Source organism: Oryza sativa, chromosome 2, assembly GCF_034140825.1.
Source record: "Oryza sativa Japonica Group chromosome 2, ASM3414082v1".
In the NCBI taxonomy this organism is placed as follows: Eukaryota; Viridiplantae; Streptophyta; class Magnoliopsida; order Poales; family Poaceae; genus Oryza; species Oryza sativa.
Window position 1 is genome coordinate 8,540,574 of NC_089036.1, and position 23,877 is coordinate 8,564,450.

Sequence of the window (23,877 nt, forward strand, 5' to 3'; positions counted from 1 at the left end):
CACCCACACCGACGTCGCCAACACACAAGCCCAGGAGAAGGCTAGGACCGGACCGGCCGCCGCTAAGCGTGACCGACCGCCACTAGACCAACAAAGGGACCCAGACGAGATCCTGCAAATCCACGACTGCCGCACCGATGCCCCACCACCACACAAGCTCTACCGACCTGTGGGACCCCTGCACCGGTGTCCCCCGCCGGCTAGCCTTCGAGCGCCGAAGATCGCGCCACACCCACCGGCAGCTCCTCCTCACACCTAGGTCGCCTCCTCCACCGCCGGCCGCGCCTCTCGCGCCAAGCCGGCCTCCTCCACCGGACGCGTCTCTCGCGCCAATCCGGCCTCCCTCCATCGGCCGCGCCTCTTGCGCCAAGCCGGCCTCCATCTCCGCCGCCCGCGCCTCTCGCGCCGAGCCGGCCTCCGCCGCCATCGGCTACGCCTCTCTGCGCCAAGCCGGTCTCCGACCCTCCACCAGACGATGCCGCGCCGACCAAATGTAGCCGTCTCCCACTCCCTCGGCTGTCTGAGGCCGCCATGCCTCCGGTGACCGCGATCACGGCCACCACCACCACAGCCGCTGTTGTTGAACGCCTAGCCACCTCGCCGTCGCTATCCTCACCGCGCACCTCCACTTGCTGCCACCAGCGACCCACATCCGCCGACATCGCCAGCGCCTCCACAGTCACAGCCGCCGCAAGTCAGCCGCTGTCGCCGCTGCCACCAACGCCAGCCACCGCCTCCGCGAACAGCCGCCACTGCCAGCGGCCGCTTCGCTGTCACCGTCCGCCACGTCGCCGCCAAGTCCTCCATCGGCGTCGTTAGCCGACACCGTCGCCGCCAACTGCCGCGACCACCACCGTCGCTGCCGTTGCCAACTGCTGTTACCAGCCGTCGCAAGTCAACCGCCGTCGCCGACTACCACCGCCGGCCACCCTCCAAATCCGGCCAAGAGGCGCAGATCTGAGGGAGACCGCCGCCGTCGCCGCTGAGCACCGCTCCGTCGCCGCGTAGGGACCACCGCAGCCGCCTTCGCGCCCTCTGCCAACGCCATCCCCGCCGCCTGCAAGCACCATCGATCGACGCCTGCAAGCACCATCGGCCGGCGCGCACGCGCCTGCCTTTGCCGTCGCCCTCCCCGCCACTGTTGCTGCCGCCCTCCCCGCCCTCCCCGCTCTCCCCGCCGCCACCCCGCCAGATCCGGCCGGAGCAGCCCGGATCTGGCGGCCACCGCCGCCCCGTCATTGGCGCTCCCCTCCCCGAGTGCCCGCCAAAGAGAGGTCGCCGGCTTCGTCCTTCCCTGCCTCCACCTTCTCCCATGCGCCCAACTCGACGCCGACGCTGATCCGGCCAGCTCCACCTTTAGGTCCGCCCGCGCCGGAACCGGGGGTGGCCGCCGCCGCGAGCCCCGCCGCCGCCGTCCTCGCGAGCCGCCGGCTTTGCCGGCCACTTGCTCAGGCGGCGGCGAGGCAGAGAGGAGGGTGGAGAGGGGCGGCGGCGGCGGCTAGGTTTCGACGCCCGAGTCGCCCACGGGAGACGACGCGGGGGCGTGTTCATTGGATGAGTAATATGTAACCAATCAGACTGATAGACTAATTATCAAGTTTATTTCACACATCTGCGGATTGTAACATATATATACACAGCCGTGGATCCGTGATTAACACTAAATACAGGAAACATTATTCGCAAACACTATATACTTAAACTCCTAATCAACTAAAGTACGCAGTACGTGACACAGTCGGGGAGCTTGCCACTACAGTGAAGCAAGCTCGCTCGCTCACTCGAGCTTGCCCTTGTCTTCTTCCTTGGTGACGGGGACGAGCTCCTCCTCGCCGGCGACGATCCCCTTCGTGTGCTTCGCTATCCCGTACACCGTCGCGCCCACCGCCTCCAGCACGTCGCCCACCACCGTCGTGTCGTCGCCGTCGCCGCCGCCGCCGCTGCCGATGGTGGTGGTCGCCGATGAGTTCTTGCCGGACTCTGCCGCTCGGTTCTTTGCTTCACCTGCTCCGTGCCCTGCCTGAGCGATCGTGTCGCTCGTCTTCTGCGCCATGGCTGCGGCTGCGTCCTTCACTGTGTCCTTGGTCTGCGCCGCCATGGCACCGGCCTTGTGCGCCATGCCTCCCGTTGTGTCGCTCGTCGTGTCTTTGGTTTGTCCGGCCATGTCGCCGGCCTTGTCCGCCGTCCCGGAGCTCGGCTCCTCCGCGCCGTCGGCGGCGCGGGCCGCGGCCTCCTTCCCTTGCTCCGCCTTCTCCCGCGCGTACTCCGCCACCTTGTGCGCGGTGTCGGCGGTCACCTCCTTGGCCTTCTGCGCCACCGTCGCGCCGGTGGAGAGCGTCACGTCCTTGGCCTTCACGGCCGCCTGCTGGGTGTACTCGGCCGTCGTCCTGCCGGCGGCCACCGCGGCGTCCCTGGCCTTCTCCGCGGCCGCCTTGGCGTGCTCCGCCGCCGTCTCGCCGGCGCTGAGCGTGACGTCCTTCCCCTTCACCGCCGCCTGCTTCGCGTACTCGCTGGCCGTCCCGCCGGTGCTCAGCGCGACGTCCTTGGTCTTCTCCGCCGCCGTCCCGCCGGTGCTGAGCGTGACATCCTTCGCCTTCGCGGCGGCCTGTCTGGCGTAGTCGGTGGCCGTCCCCGCGGCCACCTTCGCCTTCTCCGTCGCGGCCTGCGCGGCGTGCGCGCCGGCGTCTTTGGCCTCGGTGCCCTTGGCCGCGGCGTAGTCCGCGGCGCGCGTGGCCGCGGTCGAGCCGGCCTGCTTGGCGCCGTGCGTGGCGCCAGCACTCTTCTCCCGGGCAGCAGCGCCGGCGGCGTCCGGCTCGCCATGCTGCTGCCGCCCCTCGCCGCGGTTCTTGGCGGTCACCCCCTCCTGGCCGCCGGTCTCCGCCTTGCCGCCTCCGTGTCCCTCCTCCGCCGCCTCGTGCTTCTTCCCGTGCTGCGGCGGCGGCGGCGGCTGCTCCTTCTTGCGCTCCACGCACGACACCACGGTGGCGCCGGGCGCCCGCGTCGCGCCGCCGTGCTCCCGGTTAGCCTTGGCGTACCGCTCCTCGGCGTCGCGGATGGCGTCCATCGAGTTCTGCTGCGCCTGGGCGCGATACCTGCCGATCTCCTCCAGCCCCGCCGCCTCCTCCGCCGAGTGCCCTTCCCCTTCCTTCTGCTTCGCCTTCCTCGGCTGCTTCTGCTGCTGCTGCGACGCCATTGTGTCGAGCAGGTGAGCTACGTGAACGAGACAGTGAGAGAGTGATCGGGTCGCTGTACATGATCGGGACAGCGTTGCGGCGGGAGGCTTAAAATATTGGAGCTTAAGCGGTTCGGGTTTGACACGTGTGCACGAGGGGATGACACGTTGGTCAGCGAGGATGTGGGATTCGCCGGCGAGAGGACACGTAGGCTGGCGCCGCCATTTGCCGACGAACCGATGCCGACGCGCCGAGCAGAGAGAGAGCTCGACGGCCCAACTACTTACTTACTCAGGCGGCCCATGAAGCCCATTTACCCTGTCCGATCTCATCTCTTCCCCTCCTCGTCTCGTCGAGAATTCCCCACTTCTCCGTCTCGCCATCGCCGCCGCATCCAAGCCCTAAACCCTCTCCTCTCCTTCTCTCACCCATGGCCGTGGCCACAATTGGCGCCGCAGCAGCCTCCCCATGCCTCCGGCACGTCCACCTGTTAGGGCTTCTGATCGAGGCGCATCCAGGTGTGTAGAGATCTCTGTCGCCGCTCCGCTCCTCGCTGAGGGAGGTATCCGTATCCCTCTTATGCGTGCCTAGAGCGTATGGGGACTCTTGCATTCTCGGGCGGGATCTTGTTTCTAGTGTTGTGATAATCGATGACGTGTGTATTTTTGGACATCCTGCTGCTTTCTGTTTACTCTTTAGCACCGCAGATTTTACTTTTCAAGTCAATAGAGGTGATTAAATAAATTAATTCTGCATACTGCCAAATATATTTATTTTATTGAAGTGTGAAGCGATAAATTACTAGTAGGTCCTTGCAACGGTTGTTTTATTCTCTCTTGATGAAAGGATTAACTTACATGACACAGGCACGCGGCAGTCATTTGGTTGCATTTATTCTCTTTTTCTCATATGCTCATGTATTCTTGTAATGGTTAATTTTTCTTGTTTTGTGGATCCTGTGTGATAGTCTTACAATGAATTTCCGAAATCAGGAAGTAAAGCGAACGAACTGACCTAGGTTATGGTTTTCTCCTGGTATGAAACATAACATGAAGTTAGTTTTGCTGACTTCTTTGGCTTGGCATAGACGTGATATTTCCAGTTTAGGATTGACCATGCTGCTGAGCTCTATGCATAAGTCTATTTGGGTTCTGCCCTTTTGAAGCTGAAAGGCACTGTAGTGTGTAATGATTTTTAAGATCACTCTTATTTCTAAGCAGTAAGAAAAAAAATCATGAAGACAAATGAATGAATTAGTATCTGAATGGAGTCACACATCAAGTTTGACTGGAATGTAGTCACATTATGGTTACACCCTATACTATAATGTTCTAGGGACAACTCCTACGAGTTACCAAAATAAAATAAGCTGAGGCTCTCTAGAAATAGTTAACCTATTTGTGGGAATGCCAGGTGTCAGTATTCTTTGTTGCTGTTATTCATGAGGCTATACCCTATTTACCATGATCTGTAAATGCTATTTTCTCGACTTTATGCTAATATGCATGTATTGCAAGCAAACAATTATTTATTGCAGAGATCAACTAGCCATGCACATATACTAGAAACATGCACGTTTAATTCAAAACAGTGCATTTGTTATTTATGCACTCTCATGACTAAACTATTCTATTAATAAAAACAACTCATGTTTCATATATTGGTCCTGCAAGTAATTGACTATCCCATTTGAGTAGTATGGGAATACCAAAAAAAAAAAAGAAGGTTCCACCGGGATTTGAACCCAGGTTGCCAGATTCAAAGTCTGGAGTGCTAACCACTACACTATGGAACCGGATGTTGTGTTTGGTCTCTTCCTGTTGACATTTCTGTCTTATGTTCCATAAACTCAGTAATGATACAAAATTGTCTTTATCCTTTTTTTAATTGTTTCCATCAGTTATGGCTTCAATGAAACTGTGTTCCTTTTTGAGCATGCATCCAATTAGATACATGCAGAACATGACATTTGTTAAAAAGTTCCATTCATTTAACTTTTTATGGTATAACTTTTTTTGTTGTTTTGTATAATTGTTAAATGCATGACAGTGCATGCTCTCCAATACATAACAGACCTCCGATTTCTGTATAGTCATTTAATGGAATCTTCACAATTAAATCTTGAGTGAAGTTTGATTGCGCTGATGTACACATGTGAACAGAGTGATTATAAGATACGCCAACCACAGTACATAGTCAAATATAATGCACAAAATTAAAATTTGCATTCGTTTTTAAGTTGAAATAGTTGTGAACATGGAGCTGCCTTATGAGGTGGACACATGCCTACAAAATACTTGGATATATGAGTATGTCCCTTATGTGATAGCTACTCTTAAAGTGGTTTAATACTTTTATATACAATGAAAGGGTTGAACCTTACAACATTAACTACTTGTTCTTATTGATATCGTAACCTTGCAGTCGAGAAGTTTCTCTGGGCAAAATTTAAGATGCAAGGAGATATAATGATACTCTTGTCCGATATCACCCTTCAAGTCAAGGTCAAGCTACCTTATACTGACATGATGGTAACAACTTCAGTTACATTTTGTGGTAAGGTTACTAATTCTCAGTTACATTTTACCTATCAACTCATTTGATTGTTTTGTTGTATTAATACAAGATATGGGGGGGTTCATGAAAGCTCATATGTTATTCATATCAACTTATAGAGTGATATCATTTTTATGTCAAAGACTTCTAAAAATTAATATCGCTAGTGACCACAGGCTGTCTGACTGTCAGTTTTGCAAGGGGGAATCAGAAAAACTGACCTTAACTGCATAGAGGGCCCATGATCGTTCTTGTGCTGGGATTAGATGGGCCAGCACTACCTGTGACCAAGCATTCATCCCATTCACCTTACCCTGCCCCATCGTAGTTTCTGGGGTGCTCATTTTAATTCAGTGGTGGTGGTCTGCCATTTTTTGAGCCACCTCTGCTACTGCTTGTCCCTTATCATCACCCTTATTTTCGTCTGTTATTGCTGTCATGTCCTCAATGACACCACTGAAGGCAGTGACTGGTCGAATGTACAAAGGCTGATACATCATTTAACCATTTATTGTCTTCCTGAAGTCTTGCTGTTGAGAGCCTCCTGTCTCTTGTGGAAGTTTTCTGTCTTGGGTAGCCCCTTTGTTTTGCTGCTTTTGTTAATTTGCTTATTTTTCTCTTCTAAATTACTATGCAGTGCTGGGGGTAAACATTTATTTTTTGGTGGATAGAGACCTTTCCATGATTTGACTCATCATCCATCACTTAGTGTGATGTCATGAAATTCTTTTATTTCACTTCTAGACACTTAGAACCTTTTACTTAAATAGTTTTCTTTTCAGAATTTAAGATATTACAAGGTTTTTTTTATGGCATCGTGAGCCCATAAAATTTTTGGTGGGTATGTTACAATGGTAAAAATATATGCTCAAAGCACTTCCCTATATTTCTTCATTTTTTTATGTGTTCATCAAACTCTCAGAGCTGGTAGGCCGGTTGATAGCCTGGGCTGATACATTCCACAAACTATTTTCATCAAATACTATGCATCAGTGTGCACCATATCTCTAGTCTAATATGGTATCCGAGCTTATTGGTTAGTTGCTCTTGTTCCCTCAATCCCGTTTGTCTCCATCCACAACCACACGAGTGCAAAGCCTCACATTCATGTCAACAACAACTCTCATGTCATTAGCAAATCTAGTGTCTAGCATCAACACCTAGGTAGCACTTATTGGTTAAAAAGGGCATTTGCTAGGAAAAATGAGCAACCACTAGTCCACTACACGTTTGGATGCTTGACAATATGTGCGCTTTGGTGCTTGCAATAATAATGTTGTGATGGAAGGTTTGTCACTAAATATTGGTTAGCAAAGTTGCAGTATGGGGAAGACCAATAAGCTCTGATACCATGTTAGATTAGTGATATGCCTCATCCTGATGGTTGTGTTTGAAGGAATATAAACTGGAATATGTGGTGAGAATTCTGCTCATGAGGACGTAGTGTTATGATAGTCGATTACGTGTGGATATTGTACATCGTGCTGCTTTCTGTTTAGTCTTAACACTGTATTTTATTTTGGTAAGTAGAGGTGATTAAATAACTTGTGCAAACTGCCAAATATCATGTTAAAGTGTGAAGCAATAATTAGGTCCTGCCAATGTTTTTTTTTCTCTTGAAAGAATTAACTTACATAACACAACATTCATTTGGTTGCATTTAATTTTTCTCATATGCTCATGTATTCTTGTAATCATTGATTTGCTTATTTTCTGAAACTTGTGTGATAATTGTACAATGAATATTGGATGGATGAAGACAGGAAGTAAAGCAAAATAATTAATATTGGATGGAGGAAGACAGGAAGTAAAGCAAATTAATTGACCTCGGTTATGGTTTTCTCCTGGTATGAAACATAACATGCAATTGATGCTGTGGACTTCCTTCTTTGCTTGGGCATAGACGTGGTATTTTCGGTTTAGGATTTACCATGCTGCTGACTCTTCATAAGTCTATTTTGGTTCTACCCTTGTTGAGCTGAAAGACACCTTTCGTACTGTCCTTTTAAGATCACTTGGTATTTCTAAGAAGTAAGAACTAAAAAAATTTCGAAGAAAAATGAATAGATTAGTATTTGAATGGAGTCACGAATCTGATTTGATTGAATTCAGACACACTTCAGGTTTTCCTTACTAACTTAATGTTCTAGGAACAACTCCGACCAGTTACTAGAATAACACAACCTGAGGCTCTGAAGAAGCTGAGGTTTAGATCGCAGCGATTAATGTAACATATCTATTCTGACTATTCTTGTAAATTTCAAAGCAATTAAACTAAACATTGAATGACACTGTTTTTTTTATATAAACCTATATTTGCAAACACCAGGTGTGAGTTAGTGTTAATCACGAGGCTACCCTTGTTACCATGATCTGTAAGTGCTATTTTCTTGACTTTATGCTAATATGCACATGTTGCAAGCAAATAATTATTTATTGTGTATCTGAAACTAACCATGCACATATACTGGAAACATGCACTTTTAGTTCAAAACAGTGGCATTTGTTATTTATGCACTCTCATGACTAGACTATTCTATTAATAAAAACAACTCATGTTTCATATATTGTCCCTGCAAGTAATCGTTACCATGATCTGTAAGTGCTATTTTCTTGATTTTATGCTAATATGCACATGTTGCAAGCAAATAATTATTTATTGTGTATCTGAAACTAACCATGCACATATACTGGAAACAGGCACTTTTAATTCAAAACAGTGGCATTTGTTATTTATGCACTCTCATGACTCATGACTAGACTATCCTATTAATAAAAACAACTCATGTTTCATATATTGGTCCTGCAAGTAATTGACTATCCCAATCCCATTTGACTTAGTGATTTCAAGTTGTCTAGTTGGGACTAGTCGTAAGGGCACTGACTAGTCGACTAATCGCTGTTAGTCGTGACTAGTCGTAGATTAGTCGGTGACTATAGGCTAGGGGTACCCAGGATAATGTATAGATGTTTATAAGTAGTAATTACCATAGTATACTAGTATAGTATAGTATAAACTAAGGATAATCAGACTCTCACAGTTGACAGTTCACACTTGACAAGGTCTTAAAGTTAAATCATTTATCTGTCCTAGTTGCAATAAGTCCATCTTTCCCCCCTCCCTCTCTTATGATTGGATCTAGATGGCTGGTTAGGGTTAGATGAGGGCTACAGGCTTTCCTGGGCTGGGCGTAAAGCCCAACACATAATTTTTAGCCCTAACAGACTAGTCGTCCATGACTAATTTGATGGACTAGTCGTGATTAGTCGGACAATAAGTTTTCTGATCGAACTAATTGCTTCGAAGTTCCTGATTGAGGTTATGGTAGCGATAAGGATGACTAATCGGATAACTTGAAAACATGATTTGAGGATTATGGGAAATACCTAAAAAAAAGAAGGTCCCACCGGGATTTGAACCCAGGTTGCCAGATTCAAAGTCTGGAGTGCTAACCACTACACTATGGAACCGGATATTGTATGTGGTCCCTTCCCGTGGACATTTCTGTCTTATATTCCATAAACTCCATAAATAGTTAAAAAAAGTCTTTTGATTTATTTTTTCGTGTGCTTTTTTCCATCTCTTTGGTTTCAGCAAAACTGTTTTGCTTTTTGAGAATGCATCCAATTAGTACATGCAGAATATGACCTTTATTAAAAAGTTCCTTTCATTTGAATATTACTCGTATTGTATATCTTTTTGGTTATTTTGTATAATTATAGGTGCACATTACTTTTGACTGTGCATGCTCTCTGAGACATAACATTGACCTCTGATTTCTGTAATAACCATTTGATGGAATCTTCAAAATTAAATCTTAAGTAAAGTTTGATTGTGTACGCATGGGAACATAGTGATCTTAAAATATTTCAACCACAGCACACAGTCAAATTTAACACATGAAATTAAAATTTGCATTTAATGTTAGTTGAAATAATTGTTAACATGGAGCTGCGGGTGAGGGAGCACGAAATTTTCATTGATATTGAGGGGCAGATTCACTGCTACCACCATTACCAACATTTGAAGTAGTACAGCTAAAAACTGCTGAAGGTACCTATTTTGTCTTTTTTTTTTTCATGTGTTCATCTAACTCTCAGAGCTGGTACTTATACATTCCATGAGATATCTTTATCAAATACTATGCATTAGTGTGCGCCATATCTTTTGTCTCACATGGTATCTGAGCTTATTGATTAGTTGCTCTTGTTCCCTCAATTCGACTGTCTCCATCCACAACAACGAGTGTAAAGACCCCATTCATGTCAATAGCAAATCTAGTGTCAGGCATCAACACCTAGATAGCATATTGGTTAGAAAAGAGCATTTGCTAGGAGTAATGAGCAATCACTACACGTGTATTGGATATTTGGATGCTCGATGATCAAAAGTGCTAGGAATGTGGGTTTTGATGCTTGCAAATGTGGTGATGGAAGGTTTGTAGTTAAATATAGGTTAAAGAAGTTGCAGTTGGGGGAAAACCAATAGGCTCTGATACCATGTGAGGTTTGTGATATGCCTCATCCTGATGACTGTTTTTGATGGAATGGTAGGTTTTGCCATTGCGCATTTGTTATATTTGCTGACAGATTCTGGAATACTTATTGTTGTGCTCCTTGCCATCATGCCATGAAACCAATCTAAATAGTTCTGCCTGGCACAAGTTACCCTTTTTTTTTGGTCAATGAAGTTAGGTCCGGATGGTATTGGTAATATTACAATGATCAGTTTGATACAACAATTTATGCAAATATTAAGCGATTCAGCTCATGGTGATGTATTTATGCATTTTTATCTGAATTTTGTTGATGCATTGTATTTCATTATGTAAATGCAATGTATCTGAATTAAGTTGAGTTTTAATTTGTAGAGGACATATGTTGAATAACATTAGACTGACAATCTGTCATTTTTAAGATAACATTTTGTTGGTAGATTGCATTTTACTTTGTTAACACTAGTTACAGTTCACATTTTAATTTATGGAAAATTATTTGTGTAATAACTAGTTGTAGAACAATTTTGTGCTGTTTAATTCTAAACCTATATGTGGGAATGCCATTGTAAATATTCAGGGTTGGTGTTATACATGATGCTGCACTTGTTACCATGACTAAAGTGGTATTTTCTCTTGAGTTGTATGCTCAAAAGCAGTTGCTGCAACCTGCAAGCAAATGATTATTTGTAGTTTAGTTGCATTGCAGATCTGTCTTAACCGTGCATAGACTTGATTACTTGAACATGCATGCATTATAACAAAAAACTCATACAGCATGTATTGGCCCTACAACTCTACAAGCAGTTCACTACACAAATCCCATTTGAGGAGGATGGCAATACCCAAAAAAGAGAGGTCCCACCGGGATTTGAACCCAGTTTGCTAGATTCAAAGTCTGGAGTGCTAACCACTACACTATGGAACCGGATGTTATATATTATCCCTTGATGATGACATTTATGCCTTAAAAGCTGTGTTATTCCCTTGTTTGTTTCCATCAGTTTGGTTTCAGTGAAACTGTGTTCCTTTTGGGCATGCATCCAATTGGCTTCCATGTAGAATATGGCGTTGGCTAAAAAGGACCTTTTCATTGAAGCATATGCATGTTTTTGTCTGCTTGTAGGAGAGAGAAGAAGAACTCTCAGTTGTTACTATACAAGTGAAAATTCCGAGTTTATAGGAAACCATCAAGTTGATACTGATCTTAAAACTTATATAAATAAATATGGCTAGATTACTGAGATGTGTAGTGGGCGTTGATGGATGACCAAGAGCCCAAGACTATTCTTACATAGTGTGAAGTAGTACACTTCTTTTTATTTCAGTCATGATCTGTGTCATGCATATGCTCCTAATACCAGCATAGGCTTTAGACCTTTTTAGGTCTGTTTTGTCTGTTCAAACACTTGACTGCCTGTTTTTGTATGCCATGGGATACTTATCAAATACAATGTATTAGCGTGTGCATGTTTTTCCGTCTTCATGATATTAGAGTTTATTGGCTAATTGCTGTTGTTCTATCTAACCATTTTTCCTCCGTATGCAATCATGAGCAGGAAGGCTTACATTCAAGCCAAAAATGTTACCATCTAGCATCAAAACACAACTGCCATCTCTTTGGTGGAACACTCTTGATGTGGCTCTTCAGGGTAATTAGATGCTTTAATACCAAGAGTGATATGTATGCGATTTTTTATGCTGGTGATGCTAATGGTGTGATGGAAGGTTTGTCAGTAAGGTTGTGGGCTGGAGAAGTTGAGATAGTGAGAAGATCAATAGACTCTGATACCATGAAAGCAGTTATGCCACATGTTGATGCACTGCATTAAACTCTTGCGTGTGAACAAAACTACTATATTTCCTGAATCGTGTATTTGCCCTGCAATCAATTGACTATGCAGATCCCATTTGAGGAGTATGGCAATACCCAAAAAAGAGGTCCCACCGGGATTTGAACCCAGGTTGCCAGATTCAAAGTCTGGAGTGCTAACCACTACACTATGGAACCAGGTGTTGTACGTGGTCCCTTGCTTATGGCATGTCTTATATTCCATAAACACAGTAAAAGGCTGGAAATTTTGTCTATTTTCCTTTTATCTTTTTGTGTTTGTTTCCATCAGTTTGGTTTTAGTGAAATTGTTTGCCTTTTTAAGCATGCATCCAATTAGCGTACATGCAGAATTTATCATTTGTTAAAAGGTTCCATTCATTTAAATCTTTTTGGTGCTTTGTGTAATTACTAAATATATTTCTTTTGACAGTACATGCTCTCCAAGAGATAATGTTAACCTCTGATTTCTGTAGTAGTAGTCTAATGGAATCTACAAATTAAATCTCGAAGAAGTTTTATCATACTGATGTACGTTTGTGAACAGAGTGATTATATCATTGGTAGAATGCAGCGTATAGTCAAACCAAATGCTACAAATTAAATTTTGGATTTAATCTTAGGTTGAAATAGTTGTAAACATGGAGCAGGCTAATGAGGTCTGAACACATGCACATGCACATGCCCACAAAATACAGTGGGCATGTCCCTTATGTAGTAGCTACTTTAAAAATGGATGAATACTTTATTTACAGCTCAATGGTTGTACCTGACAACATTGATTACTTGGTCTAATTGATACAAGTAATATACTATTCTCGCTGAAATTTACTTGATGCCTCAAAGATTGCTCTGTAACACATTATGTGTTTTCTCTGGTTGTAGGTGAGATAAGACCACAGAGCCAGTCATCGCTATGTCTGAAAGCATATAGACTATTTCCCAGCTGTTTACACCCCGGCAAAACAATGTTCAATCTTATAAGGTAACTGCACACTTGACCATCTTCTCCATGCAAATTTTAAGATCAAGTAAAAGTATAATGTGGATTATCACAATTCTTTATTAGCAAGAAAACAAAAACAAGTCTTCTTTAACTCTTGTCATTGTTTAGTTATCTTTTGACAATTTAGTGCTCTGATATTTACTCAAACCTTCTGGACCTTGTTATTGAACTATGCTCAATGATAAAATACTCCCAAGTCCATCCTGAAATTCAGAATCTGCTTTCATATAAAAAAAGAAGCTCACAGCCTCCTCCTGCCTTTAAACAGTAAACGATGAAAAAAGCAGAAGGATCAAAACTCACAACCACTGCTGTTTATCTTGTATTTTGAGAAAAAAGAGCAATAACACTACTACTGACAGGTCAATCTGTCAGCTGCTCGGTACTCTTATAACATCCACAGTAGCAGACTAGAAGTACTCTTATATTATATTTATAACAGCTCATGTTTGATATATTGATCCTGCAAGTATTTGACTATCTCGATCCCATTTGAGGAGTACGGGAATACCTAAAAAAAAACAAAGAAGGTTCCACCGGGATTTGAACCCAGGTTGCCAGATTCAAAGTCTGGAGTGCTAACCACTACACTATGGAACCGGATGTTGTATGTGGTCCCTTGCAGATGATATTTCTGTCTTATATTCCATAAACACAGTGAAAAGCTGGAAATTTTGTCCATGTCCTTTTGAACTCTTTTTGTTTGTTTCCATCAGTTTAGTTTCAGTGAAACTGTTTCCTTTGAGCATGCATCCAATTAGCATACATGTAACATTTGGTAAAAGGTAAATATTTGTTTGGATCATTTGCTACAACATTTTAGCACTCCGTATAATTATTAAAAGTAATTTTTGACTGTGTATGCTCAGAGAGAGAGAGAGAGAGAGAGTCATCTAATAGAATTTGCAAAATTAAATATTCCAAAGTTTGATTGCGCTGATGTATGTTTGTGAGCAGAGGGATTATGTCATAGTGGGATGCAGTGCATAGTAATCTAATGGTATGTTGAAATAATCTAATGAGGTGAACACATGCACAGAAAATACTGTGGGCATGTCATGTTTAACCTTCTTAGGTAGCTACTTGACAAGCTTCTCCATGCAAATTATAAGATTTGAGTGAAAAATATAATGTGGCTTATAACTGTTTGTTAGCAAGAAAAGAAAAAGAAACATGCGTTGTCTAACTCTTTCCATTAGCTATCTTTTGACAATTTAGTGCTCGTTCACTGATAAAATACTCCCAACTTTATCCTGAAGTTTTGTTGTCTTCTCATTGTATTGGAAGCTCCAGCCTATTTTCGTCATTTATGTTTTATCTGTTCAACAGACTGTTAGACTGCTTTTTAATGTATTCCATGGGATATTTTATCAAATACAACGCGTTAGTGTTTGCCATGTTTTTCTGCTTCATAGTATTACTAGCCAAGAGCCCACGTGTTGCAATGGAAAATAAAAGGTTTCTAGCTTATTAAGTCAATTAAGCACATATTTAGTCCAAGTACCGCTTTTATGATTTTCCTTATTGAACAAATAGGTGATTTCAAAATTTAATGTCAGTGCTAGGGGTGGTGTGACAGAACAACCACCACCACTACTAACATTTTACGTAGCATAGATAATTCATTGGTTAATTTCTTTTGTTCTCTCTTATCCTTTTTTTCCCTCCATCTGCAATCATCAGTGTGAAAGCCTACATTCACACCAGAAATATCGTTACCATCTAGCTTGAAACCACAAGTGTCTTGTCTGGAATATAAAGAGTGCTATGTATATGATTTTTGATTTTTTTTTATGTTGGTGATGGTAATAGTGTTGATGGATGGTTTGTCACTAAAGATTGCTGTTTGGAGATGTTGAGATAGTGAGAAGATTAAATGATCAATAGGCTCAGATGCCCCTAAAGCAGGGAGATATGCCACATGTTGATGCACAGTATTAAACAAGAACATGGTGAACAAAACTATTATATTTATAGCAACTCATGAATCGTGTATTGGCCCTGCAAGCAATTGGCTATGTAGACCCCATTTGAGGACTATGGCAATACCAAAAAAGAGGTTCCACCGGGATTTGAACCCAGGTTGCCAGATTCAAAGTCTGGAGTGCTAACCACTACACTATGGAACCAGATGTTGTATTTGGTCCCTTTCTGATGACATTTCTATCTTATATTCCAAAAAAGGTAAAGGCAGGAAATTTGTCTATGTCCTTTTTTATCTTTTCTTTTTTTGTTTGTTTCCATCAGTTTGGTGTCAGTGAAATTGTTCTCCTCTTTGAGAACCATTCATCCATTTGGCATACACGTAGACTGACATTTCTTAAGAAGTTCTATTCATTTAAATCTTTTTGTAGAACTTTTTGGCACTTCGTAGAATTACTAAATGCGACTTCTGATGGTACATGCACTCCAACAGATAATATTCACCCCTGATTTCTGTAATAATCATCTTACAGATGCTTCAAAGTTAAATCTTCGGAGAAGTTTCATTGCACTAATTAACAGAGTGATTATATCATATGTGAATGCAACGAATAGTCAAATCTAATGCTATGAATTAAACTTTGGATTTAATCTTAGGTTTAAGTAATTGTGAACTTGGCGCAGCCTAATTAGAGAACACATGCTCACAAAATACTGTGGGCATGCCCTATGCAGTGGCTACTTTAAAATTCGATGGATATTTTATTTTATATATACAACTCAAGGGTTGTACCTAGCAATATAGATTACTTCTAATTATAACGTGATATACTATTATCTTGGAAATTTAACTGATGTCTCACAGAATGCTCTGTGACAAATTGTGTTTTTTCTTCTGGTTGTAGGTGAGATAAGGCCACAGATCCAGCTATCACTATGTCCACAAACATGTGCGAATCCCCAGTTGTTTACTGCACAAATTCACCCCAACAAAACCATGTTTAACCTTGTCAGGTAACTGCTTACCTGACCATCTTGCACGTGCAAATTTTAAGATTAAATTAAAAATTATAATGTGGTTTATTTTAGTTCTTTGTTAGCAAGAAAAAAGCATGTCATCTAACTGTCACCATTGCTTAGTTATCTATTGACAATTTAGTGCCCTGATATTTACACTACCTGTTCCAGCTCTTGCTATTATGTTCACTGAAAATACTGTCAACTCCATCCTGAAATTCCGTCCTTCTTTTCATTGTATCAGAATCTGCTTTCATATAAAAAAAGTTCAAAGCCTCCTCTGGCCTTTAAACAGTAGACATTGAAAAACACACAAGGACCAAAACCCACCACCACTTTTGTTTGTCTTTAGGGGTGGGCATAAAAAACCGAGACCGAAGTACCCGAAATGTCGGTCATCGGTTCATAGTTCGGTCAGAGAAGTGCAAAGACTGATCTTTTTTTTTCACTTGTTCGTTTATCTTGCTTGAGTACCCGATGTGACTGAACTCCATAAAAGCACAGGGTCAGGCCGAGTGACCCAATAGTCCAATAGCCCATTTTTCATGGCCTAAGCTTGTCAGCCCAAAATCAATTTCTAATCAAAAGTCAAGTCCCCACTCTACCACAACCCTAGCTGTCATCTATGGTCCATGAGCTTCACCTGCGCTCGTCTCCATCATTTGTCGTCCCACTGTGGAACTGCCTGCCGCGCGGCCGCCTGCCCCGTGCGCCCGACCGCCACCACCACCACCCGCCGCCGCTGCCCATTGCAGGCCGCCACCAAGCCACCCGTCGCCGCCTGCTGCTTGCCACCACGTACCGCATCTTGATCTGTTGGCCAGAAGAATGAGGAGCAGATGATGTATTGATCTGTGAGTTCTAGTTATGGGGTTTTTCTTTGCATCTTGCTAGGATTTTCTTTAGATTGATCTTCTTGATTTTCTTTTCCCGATCGATACTGACTGCCTGCATGCCATCCTGCACGCCACAGAGAGGATTGGTCTTCTCGGTCCGACTGAAGACCGAGACCGAATTTTCGGTTAACCAAACTGTCGGTCTAGAAATCTATGCTAGTGTGTTCGCTTTCCAATTTTGAAAGAACTAACCAGACCGAATTTTCGGTCTAGACCGAATGCCCACCTCTATTTGTCTTGTATTTTGAGGAAAAAGAGCAATACCACTTGGCCTATCAGTTTGGAGTACCACAGTAGCAGTACTCGTATATTATATTGATTACAGCTGAATCATGTATTGGCCCTGCAAACAATTGGCTATGCAATACCCCAAAAAAGGTCCCACAGGGATTTGAACCCAGGTTGCCAGATTCAAAGTCTGGAGTGCTAACCACTACACTATGGGACCAGATGTTGTATGCGGTCGCTTGCAGATAGCATTTCTGTCTTATATTCCATAAGCACAGTAAAAAGCAGGAAATTTTGTCTATTTCCTTTTTAGCTTTTTTTTGTTTGTTATTGTCAGTTTGGTTTCAGTGAAATTGTTTTCTTTGAGCATGCATCCAATTAGCATACGTGAAGACTATACATTTGGTAAAACGTAATATTCATTTGAAACGCTTACTAGAACTTTTTAGCACTTTGTATAATTATTAAGTGTAATTTTTGACAGTGTATGCTTTTCCAAGAGAATGAGAGATAATGTTCACCACTGATTTCCTTAATATCTTGTGAAGTTTGATTGCACCTGATGTACGTTTGTGAGTAGAGTGATTATGTCATAGTAGAATGCAGCGTATACTAATATAATTAAACTTTGGATTTAATCATGTGTTGACAAAATTGTGAATATAGAGCAATCTAATGAGGCTAGCACGTATACTGTGGGCATGTCCCTTGTGTAGTACTGTAGCTCCTTTCAAAATGGATGAATATTTTGTTTTATATACAACTCAAGGGTTGTACCTGACAATATTGATTGCTTGTTCTAATTGATATTGTGATATATTATTCTCGCTGAAATTTAATGTCTGAAATAATGCTGTGTGACACATTGTGTGTTTTCTTCTGGTTGCAAGCGAGGTAGGCCACAAAACTAGCCCTCACCATGTTTGCAAGCATGTGAGAATTTCTAGTATTTTACTCCACAAGTTCACCCGCAACAATAACATGTTTAACTGTTTACTTGGCAATCTTCTCCATGCAAATTTTAAGATTAAGTGAAAAATATATCGTGTCTTATTGTAACTCTTTGTTAGAAAGAAAAGAAAGAAACATGCCTTGTTTAACTCTTGCCATTGTTGAGCTATCTTTTGACAATTTAATGCTTGTTCACTGATAAAATACTCCCAACTTCATCCTGAAATTTTCTTGTCTTTTCATTGTATAGGAAGCTCTGCTGCTCCAGCCTATTTTCCTTGTTTCTGTTTTGCCTGTTCAACAAACTCTTAGGCCCTGTTTGGGGGAGCTTATCCCAGCTGCAGCTTTTCCCAAAAGCTGCTTCTGCTAGAAGCTGCTCCAAACAGTCCACAGCTTTTGAGAATCTGTAGTTATAGATTCTGAAAAATGAACTAAGAAGTCAGAAGCTGGAGAAGCTGGGTTTCAGAGCTTTTCCAGATTCTCAGAAGCTGGCTACCAAACAGCTGCTTCTCAGAATCTAAAGCTCCCCCAAACAGGCCCTTAGACTGTGTTTTTATGTATTCCATGCGATATTTTATCAAATGCTGTGTGTTAGTGTCAGCCATGGTTTTCTGCTTCCATGGTATTATAGTGTATTGACTAATTTCTCTTATTCTCCCTATCCTTCTTTGCCTCCATCTGCAATCATGAGTTTAAAAGCCTATGTTCACCCCAAAATTGTCATTACCATCTAGCATGAAACCACAACTCTTAACTGGAAAATAGCTTGTTGAAGGCCAAGAGTACCAATGTCTGATTTATTGGTGATGGTAATGGTGTTGATGGAAGGTTTGTCACTAAAGGTTGCTGTTTGGAGAAGTTGAGATACTGAGAAGATCAAATGATCAATAGGTTCTGATACCATTAAAGTGGCCAGATATGCCACATGTTGATGCACCGCATTAAACAAAAACATGGTGAACAAAACTATTATATGTATAACAACGCATGAATCATGTATTCGCCCTGCAAGCAATTGGCTATATAGATCCCATTTGAGGACTATGGCAATACCAAAAAAGAGGTCCCACCGGGATTCGAACCCAGGTTGCCAGATTCAAAGTCTGGAGTGCTAACCACTACACTATGGAACCAGATGTTGTATTTGGTCCCTTGCTGATGACATTTCTGTCATTCCAAAAAAAAGCAAAAGGCAGGAAATTTGTCTACGTCCTTTTTTATCTTCTCCTTTTTGTTTATTTCCATCAGTTTGGTTTTAGTGAACTCTTTGAGCACCATTCATCCATTTGGTATACATGTAGACTGGCAATTCTATTCATTTAAATCTTTTTGGTATAACTTTTTGGCACTTTGTATAATTACTAAATGTGTGTTTTGGTGGTATGTGCTCTTCAACAGATTCTTCAAAATTGATTGCACTAATGAAGGGAGTGATTTGATCATACGTGGAATGCAATGAGTAGTCAAACCTAATGCTATGAATTAAACTTTGGATTTAATCCTAGGTTGAAATAATAATGGACATGGTACAGCCTTATTAGAGAACACATGCCCACAAAATATTGTGGGCATGCCCTATGTAGTAGAAACTTTAAAAATGGATGGATAGTTTATTTTATATACAACTCAAAATGGATGGATATTTTATTTTATATACAACTCAAGGGTGGTACTTGACAATATAGATTATTTGTTCTAATTATAACGTGATATACTATTATCTCTAAAATTTAACTGATGTCTCAAAGAATGCTCTATGACAAATTGTGTATTTTCTTCTGGTTGTAGGTGAGATAAGACTGCATAGCCAGCCATCGCAATGTCCGCAACATGTGAGAAACTGAGAATTCCCTGTTGTTTACCTCACAAGTTCAGCCCATGAAAATCATGGTCATCCTTGTTAGGTAATTGCTTACTTGACCATCCTCTCCGTGCAAATTTTAAGATTGAGTTAAAAACTATAATGTGGTTTATTATAATTCTTTGTTAGCAAGAAAAGAAAGTCTCATCTAACTGTCGCCATTGTTTAATTATGTATCGACAATTTAGTTCCCTGATATTTACACTATACCAGCTCTTGCTATTACGTTCACTGATAAAATACTCTACAATCCACACTGAAACTCTCTTTTTGTTTTCAGTGTATCAGAAACTCCTTTTCATATTCCAAGGGGTTCACAGTAAACGGTGGAAAAACACAAGGATCAGAACTCAGAACCGCTGCTGTTTGCATTCGGACTTTCAATTTGGAGTAACAGTGTACCTTGCAGGAGCAAAATTGATGCTTCACTGATGCAGCAGCCTCCCTGGAGTTTTGATCGTGGTGTTGTAGACTAAATGGTAGGGCGCATGAGAATATGGGGTGTGGCATGTATGAGGCCTTGTGAAATATGGCTGAGTGAGCCGATGTGTTAGTGCCGTCTTTTAGTTGGCAACATTCTGAGTGAAAATAGCCTATAGAACGTTGCTAGTATATGTTCTTGATAATTGCCTGATACATTGTTCTTGTACTTGTATGCTACTATGCTAGTGCATATCACTTGTCAAATCCATGGAATTTCTTTCCAGTGGAGACTGCACAATGAAGTTCCAATGTTTTTTTCTTAAAATTCATCTGATGTGCCCTTGTCCATAATTTATTCAGCTCCAGTATATGTTGAGTCCCATGATCATGTTAGTCTGATTGAGATGGAGGCCAACAAGCCCATATGTGGTAATGTTATCCTGCTATGGATCCACGTCATGAGTCATGACCAACCGAGGATGAAACGAATTAAGGAATAACTCTATCATGCCTCGCTTTTCTCTTTGCTCCTGGAAGAGAGACGGGGAAGAAGATGAGAAGCGAAGAAAGTCTTTACCACGTGGGTTTCATCTGCTGACTCAATGGGTCAATCATGGTCAAACTGTTATATCGGTAGAAACCGCTTCTAAAACCACTTTCTAAAACCACCGAGCGTGAAGGAGGGATTGGAGGAGATTAAAAGGGATTAATTCCATACCTGAATAGGTGTGGAATTATTCCCCTCCCATCCTCTCAATCCCCTTGTTGGTGGGATTAAGTGAACATGGTCAGAAGGGTTTTCAAAGATGGGAAAAGCGTTATACCCTTGAGTTAGAGATGAGGGAGGAAAAACAGACTTACTCTGAGTAAAAGGTGCACCGACGTTAATGGGCCGGCCAACTATCGCACGGGCTTGGGCCGTTTCTGCTTCCGATTAGGAGTTAAGGTGCGTTGCTGCGTGTCCATATACTTGGGTTTTCACTAATATTTCGTCCCCTGCTGAAGCGGAACTGAAGAAGAAGAACCACCGCCGTGGAGACGTAGGCGCAGCGCTCCCGATTCCGCCGCCGCCGTCGCCGTAGCCGTCGCCGCCGCTGCCGCGCCGCGGTGTCGACGAAGGAGCCCTCCGCTTGCGGCCGCTTGGGTGGTCGGATCTAACATCTAGGGTATGTACCTTGAATCCTGGATTTCCCTGCTCCGATTTCATCTTCTTGGCGTCTTCATCTCTGGGACGAACCCTTGTTTTCTGTATATATGTATATAATAATAGTCAGCCCGCAATCGTTTCTGTGTTAATTAGCTGGGGGCCAGAATTTGGTTGGATTACTACTATTAGTCCTGATGTGAAGGTATTATTATATACGTCAATCTTTTGCTGCTGCTGCTGCTGCTAATATTTGGTTTCGTGCTGCTTCGTTAATCGTATTTTGTTTTACTTTTTCGCCAATCATTGAGTTTATAATCCTTGTAGCTATTGAGTTTAATATCAGGCCGAAATCTTGCTGCTGGATAGGATGGCAGATTGTCCTTTCCTGAATTTCTTAATGGAATAGTAATCCTTAATCACGGTGCAATCTTGATAGTTTAGGCAACAGTAGATAAACTAGGATACTCACCAAAATTAGGGAATTGGTACTAATTATATATCTTTTATCTAATTGTAACCGGGCTATGCTACTCTGGGTGCTGCATCTTCTTCGCGTGTGCGCCACCCGTATCTACTCCCATAGCGCTGGTCCATAACAAGTGAGCACATTGTGATCATGTTTGCCTTTCCAATACTGAATACAGTTGTGTTCTTCATTTATGAGTAATTACTATTCACTGCAACCTATAGAAACGGTATTTTCTTTTTGAATTGAAAAGTCACTATTTATGTTTGCACATAAATGAATATCTCAACAGCAACATTGCAAAGCTTGGACTTTATTTATGTTTGCACATTACCAAGCACTGTAGAAACACCACTTGTGTCTTAACTGTTACTAATGCAGGGGTGAGCAAATCAACCAGGAGATGGAAACCATCCAGGCGCTAGAATTGGGAGTTGAACAGAAAAAGTCAGAACCAGAGGTTGATGAGATGCCAGGATCCATGGAGGATCAAAAGCCTGCGGAAATAAGCCAGGACAAAGTCGCGGAAACTGATATTAAACCAGCAGTACAAACTGAGCTGGAGACAAGTCCAGTGGCTAATCCAAACCCTGCAGAAACAAACCAGTACACAGATGGGGTAACTTATGGTGACCTAGAAACCACTGATCCAGGCACTACTTACCGCTGCAAAAGATGTCGCACACTCGTCGCTACTGAAGGCTATGTTGTTACCCACAAAGTTGGTCGTGGTGAGAAGTGCTTCGCGACGCGCAAAAAGTATCATGTGGATGAGAAGGAACCCGAATGTACCTGCCTCTTTGTGGAGCCCTTGAAGTGGATGCAACCTGGTTAGTTACCTACCTTGGATGCTGTAATGTTTTTTTTTCTTTCTTTTTTGGTGTTGTGTGTGTCTGATATATTTTAGAGTTAATTTTAATGTTTTTTCTTCATCATAGTTTATTTATCAACATTGGTTTTTAAGTCGCTCAGAACACGCACAAATTATTTTAGGACTAATAATGAACCACTCTGCTCACAAACGTATTTTCTGCTAGTTTGGTGTTGTGCGTCTGATATATTTTCTTCTAATAAAATGTATTATGCATTGCAGTGGTGGAAGGATATATTTCAGGGAAGATCGCGTGCAGGAAATGCAACAGCCGATTGGGACAATTCCACTGGGCAGGAATGCAGTGCAGCTGCGGAGCCTGGGTGAATCCAGCTTTCCAGCTGGTCAAGAGCAAGATTGATCAGTGTGAGATGTGATCAGTCGGGTGACTCAACTTCAACTTCATTATCAGTGACATCGCAATCATACCCAGCTGTAGGAAACATTATTATTTCCTTCTGAAGCTTCTATAGGCACTCTGGTAGTAAGTTTTGCTGTCTACTAAATGTAAGTCTTTGCAGTCCGCACCATTCAGATTCAGTGTTTCCTTAGTTGCATCATCTTGATGAAAATAATGGGAACATATCAGGCAAGAAATTTTCTTTACATTTCTGAAGTAAACGAACTTCACACTGCATTACGATTGCAAACACTTGCATGTGATTTAAGGGAAGAGCAGAACCTCTTGTCAAAGGTGACAAGAACATATCTGAGGATATTGAGGCGGTGGTGCGTGTGTGGTGGTGTATGCGCCTGTCTGTTTTTCATGTAATTGTGAAAAACAGATTGTCCTGAGTAGCTAAATCTCATTTTCTATAAATCTCAAATGAAAGAAGTGCACGTGTCTGCGACTCCAAAATTGTGTGGCCTACACATGAAACGAAGAAATATACATAGAATTTCAAAAGGCAATAAGTCAGCTGGGCTCATTAAGGCTCGACTCATTTGAGTTCATTATCTTGATAAGATAGCTCGGCTCGGCTCGTGAGTTGGCTCGTTAGTAAACTTGATTGGCTACTTAATGACCTGTAT

The 23,877-nt window shown here is 42.6% G+C and overlaps 3 protein-coding genes and 8 non-coding genes across 19 annotated transcripts; 2 read left to right on the forward strand and 9 right to left on the reverse strand.

Moving 5' to 3' along the window:
• Window positions 1–1,579: 1,579 nt before the first annotated feature.
• LOC4328887 (embryonic protein DC-8) lies at window positions 1,580–3,254 on the reverse strand. Its single transcript, XM_015769950.3, has one exon. The coding sequence runs from the start codon at window positions 3,191–3,193 to the stop codon at window positions 1,778–1,780; it is 1,416 nt and encodes a 471-aa protein (XP_015625436.1). The 5' UTR covers window positions 3,194–3,254; the 3' UTR covers window positions 1,580–1,777.
• Window positions 3,255–3,488: 234 nt separating this feature from the next.
• Window positions 3,489–20,690, forward strand: LOC9271823 (uncharacterized). 7 transcript variants are annotated; one of them, XM_066307463.1, is made up of 10 exons: window positions 3,489–3,691; window positions 5,598–5,729; window positions 11,785–11,877; window positions 11,963–12,027; window positions 12,130–12,238; window positions 12,942–13,041; window positions 14,875–15,246; window positions 15,891–15,999; window positions 19,866–19,981; window positions 20,219–20,690. In XM_066307463.1, exons 1-5 carry the CDS (start codon window positions 3,604–3,606, stop codon window positions 12,181–12,183), a joined length of 432 nt encoding a protein of 143 aa, XP_066163560.1. In that variant the 5' UTR covers window positions 3,489–3,603; the 3' UTR covers window positions 12,184–12,238; window positions 12,942–13,041; window positions 14,875–15,246; window positions 15,891–15,999; window positions 19,866–19,981; window positions 20,219–20,690. The 7 variants fall into 7 exon arrangements, 6 of the variants coding, with proteins under 6 accessions (XP_066163560.1, XP_066163559.1, XP_066163563.1 ...); XM_066307462.1 differs by lacking the exon at window positions 14,875–15,246; XM_066307466.1 differs by lacking the exon at window positions 11,963–12,027.
• TRNAQ-UUG (transfer RNA glutamine (anticodon UUG)) lies at window positions 4,897–4,968 on the reverse strand. The gene has a single exon. It is a non-coding gene; the product is annotated as a tRNA-Gln (tRNA).
• On the reverse strand, window positions 9,129–9,200 carry TRNAQ-UUG (transfer RNA glutamine (anticodon UUG)). Its single transcript has one exon. It is a non-coding gene; the product is annotated as a tRNA-Gln (tRNA).
• On the reverse strand, window positions 11,082–11,153 carry TRNAQ-UUG (transfer RNA glutamine (anticodon UUG)). Its single transcript has one exon. It is a non-coding gene; the product is annotated as a tRNA-Gln (tRNA).
• TRNAQ-UUG (transfer RNA glutamine (anticodon UUG)) lies at window positions 12,165–12,236 on the reverse strand. Its single transcript has one exon. It is a non-coding gene; the product is annotated as a tRNA-Gln (tRNA).
• On the reverse strand, window positions 13,591–13,662 carry TRNAQ-UUG (transfer RNA glutamine (anticodon UUG)). The gene has a single exon. It is a non-coding gene; the product is annotated as a tRNA-Gln (tRNA).
• TRNAQ-UUG (transfer RNA glutamine (anticodon UUG)) lies at window positions 15,120–15,191 on the reverse strand. The gene has a single exon. It is a non-coding gene; the product is annotated as a tRNA-Gln (tRNA).
• On the reverse strand, window positions 17,275–17,346 carry TRNAQ-UUG (transfer RNA glutamine (anticodon UUG)). The gene has a single exon. It is a non-coding gene; the product is annotated as a tRNA-Gln (tRNA).
• Window positions 19,139–19,210, reverse strand: TRNAQ-UUG (transfer RNA glutamine (anticodon UUG)). The gene has a single exon. It is a non-coding gene; the product is annotated as a tRNA-Gln (tRNA).
• A 669-nt stretch (window positions 20,691–21,359) lies between the features above and the next one.
• Window positions 21,360–23,482, forward strand: LOC4328898 (probable inactive dual specificity protein phosphatase-like At4g18593). Of its 3 annotated transcripts, XM_015768137.3 has the most exons (4): window positions 21,360–21,527; window positions 22,092–22,107; window positions 22,356–22,804; window positions 23,068–23,482. In XM_015768137.3, the coding sequence occupies exons 3-4, from the start codon at window positions 22,378–22,380 to the stop codon at window positions 23,220–23,222; spliced, it is 582 nt and encodes a 193-aa protein (XP_015623623.1). In that variant the 5' UTR covers window positions 21,360–21,527; window positions 22,092–22,107; window positions 22,356–22,377; the 3' UTR covers window positions 23,223–23,482. The 3 variants fall into 3 exon arrangements, with proteins under 3 accessions (XP_015623623.1, XP_015623622.1, XP_025879137.1); XM_015768136.3 differs by lacking the exon at window positions 22,092–22,107; XM_026023352.2 differs by having other exon boundaries at window positions 21,507–22,107.
• Window positions 23,483–23,877: the final 395 nt, after the last annotated feature.

Bases quoted from the DNA above. Each gene is read 5' to 3' on its own strand.
- LOC4328898 (XM_015768137.3), top strand. From the start codon at position 22,378: ATGGAAACCATCCAGGCGCTAGAATTGGGAGTTGAACAGAAAAAGTCA. The intron at 22,805-23,067 runs GTTAGTTACCTA...TATGCATTGCAG, and splicing joins CTTGAAGTGGATGCAACCTG to TGGTGGAAGGATATATTTCA.
- LOC4328887 (XM_015769950.3), bottom strand. From the start codon at position 3,193: ATGGCGTCGCAGCAGCAGCAGAAGCAGCCGAGGAAGGCGAAGCAGAAG.
- LOC9271823 (XM_066307463.1), top strand. From the start codon at position 3,604: ATGGCCGTGGCCACAATTGGCGCCGCAGCAGCCTCCCCATGCCTCCGG. The intron at 3,692-5,597 runs GTGTGTAGAGAT...GTAACCTTGCAG, and splicing joins TCTGATCGAGGCGCATCCAG to TCGAGAAGTTTCTCTGGGCA. The intron at 11,878-11,962 runs GTAATTAGATGC...AAGGTTTGTCAG, and splicing joins TCTTGATGTGGCTCTTCAGG to TAAGGTTGTGGGCTGGAGAA.